Source organism: Mus pahari, chromosome 8, assembly GCF_900095145.1.
Source record: "Mus pahari chromosome 8, PAHARI_EIJ_v1.1, whole genome shotgun sequence".
Taxonomy (NCBI): Eukaryota; Metazoa; Chordata; class Mammalia; order Rodentia; family Muridae; genus Mus; species Mus pahari.
Window position 1 is genome coordinate 416,671 of NC_034597.1, and position 3,255 is coordinate 419,925.

General features: G+C 44.5%; 1 protein-coding gene across 6 annotated transcripts in view; it reads left to right on the forward strand.

Moving 5' to 3' along the window:
* Window positions 1-3,255, forward strand: part of Pxk (PX domain containing serine/threonine kinase like) — a 68,975-nt gene that overhangs the window by 53,739 nt on the left and 11,981 nt on the right. For all 6 annotated transcript variants that reach the window (XM_021203155.2, XM_021203141.2, XM_029541852.1 and 3 more), the window contains exons 14-16: window positions 1,394-1,471; window positions 1,978-2,064; window positions 2,785-2,854. In XM_021203155.2, coding sequence (XP_021058814.1) covers window positions 1,394-1,471; window positions 1,978-2,064; window positions 2,785-2,854 — 235 coding nt within the window. The remainder of the gene's footprint in view (window positions 1-1,393; window positions 1,472-1,977; window positions 2,065-2,784; window positions 2,855-3,255) is intronic.

Consider the following 3,255-nt stretch of genomic DNA (forward strand, 5'->3'; position numbering starts at 1 on the left):
CTGTCATGTCTGTTTGCACTGGGGTCTCACTACAACTCAAGTTGGCCCAAAACTTGCGTTATAGCCCAGGCTAGCGTGGAACTCAAATTCTCCTAGTCAGAGATATTACCTGCTGGGATTCACAGCCAGTACACACATGCTACTCTTATTTTATGTTTTTTTTTTTTTTTTTTTTTTTGATGGTGGCCATAATGGGTATGAAGAGATAAGATATCTAATGTGTGGTTTTGATTTGTATTTATTCAGTGTTGAACTTCTTTTTAACTGATGAAAGTACCATTTGATAAGGCAGGGTTTTTTTTTTAATCATTTGTTTATTTTCTTTGAAGAAATTTCTGTTAAAGCCCTTTTCCCATTTTTAAGTTGGGTTACATATTTTTGTTGTTCGTTTGCATAAGTTTCTCTATATCTATTATATTAAGTCCTTATAAGTATTAAAATATTCTAAATTTCATTGTGAGCAGTGTCTTTTGTTGGACAGTTTTAATTTTAACTAGTCTGAGTTATTTGTTATTTTCTTTCATTACCTATGTTTTTGGTGTTGTATCCAAGAAATCATGTCCAGCCGGGTAGGATGGTATGTACCTGTAATTCCTGAGGCAGCTGGGTAGGATGGTGTGTGCCTGCAACCCCGAGGCAAGAGGAGCATTAGTTCAAGGCCAATTCCCCACCTTAGCAGAGAGCCAGAACTGGTGGTGGGCAGTGGCAAACATAGCAGCCGAGGAAGCTGCAGGGGAGCATCCCGGGTGCATGCAAGGCCTATCTGGACAGTTGGGAGATGCTGTCCTCCAAACAAAATAGACAGGCAATCGGTAAGAAGGACGGGCCACGAGGTGCCTTCCTGAGCTTTGGGGTTCGACAGTTGTAGGTGTTACTTTAGGCCTTGCACCCATGCTGAATTAATTTTTAGATGTGACTTAAGGCAATGATTTAATCTTACTACTTTTTGTGTGGGTATTTGACTTTTACCAACACCCTTTTGAAGCTATTGTCCTTTCCTGGTTGTGTGTGTGGAAGACCATTTGTCTGTGTACAAGAGGGCATGTTTCTGGGATCTCTCATTCTGGTCTATTAGCTGTGTAATAATTGGTTTTGAAATGATGTTTTATGAGATCATATGGTAATAGGTCTGATGCTGTGTTTGTTCTTTGAGACTGCGTTGGCAATTCTGGAACCCTTGGATTACTTGAAACAAAGTATGTTTGTGCTTTAAGTTTATGATCTGTTGCCTGAGTGCTGGCAAGGTGAGTGTAGCTGGTGTACATGGAGCGTGGCTTTAACTGGCTTTGCTCTAGAGGACCTCCCATGTGATGACGCTGCTGCCGCATGGGTTGAGAACTCAGGAGACTCCAACCACTTCACTCGGTAACTCATGTACCGATTCTCCTTTCAGATTCCCACAAAATTAAAAGAGGCATTGCGAATTGCCAAGGAGTGTATAGAGAAGAGACTCACCGAGGAACAGAAGCAGGTAAGCTGGCAGTTGCCCCGCATCCCCTGTGATCATTCAGTGACCCATTTACAGTGATGGACTTTGGACGTTCACCCACATACACATCCGCGCATACTTGCTCTTAACCAGATTTTGGGCTCAGTGCTGTGATACAGAACAGTATCTCACAGTTCCGCCCTCACTCTGCTCAGTCTGTGTAGAGCAAGCACACGTACTGGCGTGACCATCCTTCGTGGTGATCATCCTTCGTGATGAGGTCTTGCTGGTGGGGGGGCGGTTGGCAGCACTCATGGGTCACATTCTGCTATAAAGCTCGATGGCAGGAAGGAATTGGGAAAGTGAGAAGGGTCACTGTCACTCAGCATGTCCTTCTCCCAGAGAGCCAGACCTGAGCCACAGCAGGCCAAGAAAGACCTTGTTTATCCTCAGAGTGTAATGTGGTCAAACACGTCGGAGACTTCTCAGTGGGAACCTGCTTCAGGTAGACTTGGTTTACACTTGTTGGGGATTCTGGTCTCTTAAAGATTCACCAGCATCGAAGACTAACGAGAGCCCAGTCACACCATGGGTCTGAGGAAGAAAGGAAAAGGAGAAAGATATTAGCTCGAAAGGTAAGCCTTTGTCCCTGGGTTCTCTTTTAAATCCTTGATTGCACAAGGAGAAAATTCTAAGGCTGATGGTGCACACTTACTGACACAATTTTATCTTGGAAGCTAAAAGCATTTCCAGATGACTGGTTTGGAACTTAACACGCATATACACCAACTCCCACCATTTGGGTCCTGCAGCCTTTGCCCCAGTCTGCCCCGCTCCTGTTTAGTAGAAGATTATGTTTTCAGTGGAGCGTTGTATACACACATGCACGCGCACACACATGTCAGTAGCATATAGTTTGCTGTCTTGCTAGGCCCATTATGGCCGAAGGCAATGAGAGGAAACAGTCAGTGCGACTTTTTTTTTAGATTTGTTTATTTATTATATGTAAGTACACTGTAGCTGACTTCAGACACTCCAGAAGAGAGGGCATCAGATCTTGTTACAGATGGTTGTGAGCCACCATATGGTTGCTGGGATTTGAACTCGGGACCTTTAGGAAGAGCAGTCGGTGCTCTTACCCGCTGAGCCATCTCACCAGCCCCCTCAGTGTGGCTTTTAAGTCAGCATTCTTGGTTTTATTTTCTCCTTTGGCTGTGGCTTCTCTGCCTTAGGTTATGAAGTTGAATATACCATTTTTCACAGCTAGTTAAACTGTATGTCTGGGTTTTTTTTTAAATTCTCAGTTCAGAGTGCTTTTTCTTTGCTTACCACCCACCCTTCTTTTATTTTTAAAGAAGTCAAAACGATCTGCTGTTGAAAACAGTGAAGAGCAGCCAGTGAAGCACAGCAACTCCAATAACTCAGGTAACTGGTTAGATGGTGTCTTGGGGCCCAGCATCCGGAGGTGCAGTTCAGGACTCTGTAGGTGATATGGGGATTTGATAGACCAATGCAGCGATGAGAGCAGAGATTAGAAAACTCTGTTTCTGGTGAAGAATTGTGACAGCATTCATATTCCCACCTCTCCACTGATGGCTAGACTCCATCTGTCAAAGGCAGGAGCATTTGACATGGAACAAAATCAGGCCCTTCTGTGTACATGGAAATCAGCCTAAACATTGCCCACGGCTCTAGAACCCATGCGGTTGAAGGGTATGTTCCCTCGGTGGATTGGGGAATAGACTGTCGTGGGGTGGGGCAGAGGGTCGCATGAGAGAGAGAGAGAGAGAGAGAGGAGAGAGAGGAGAGAGAGAGAGAGAGAGAGA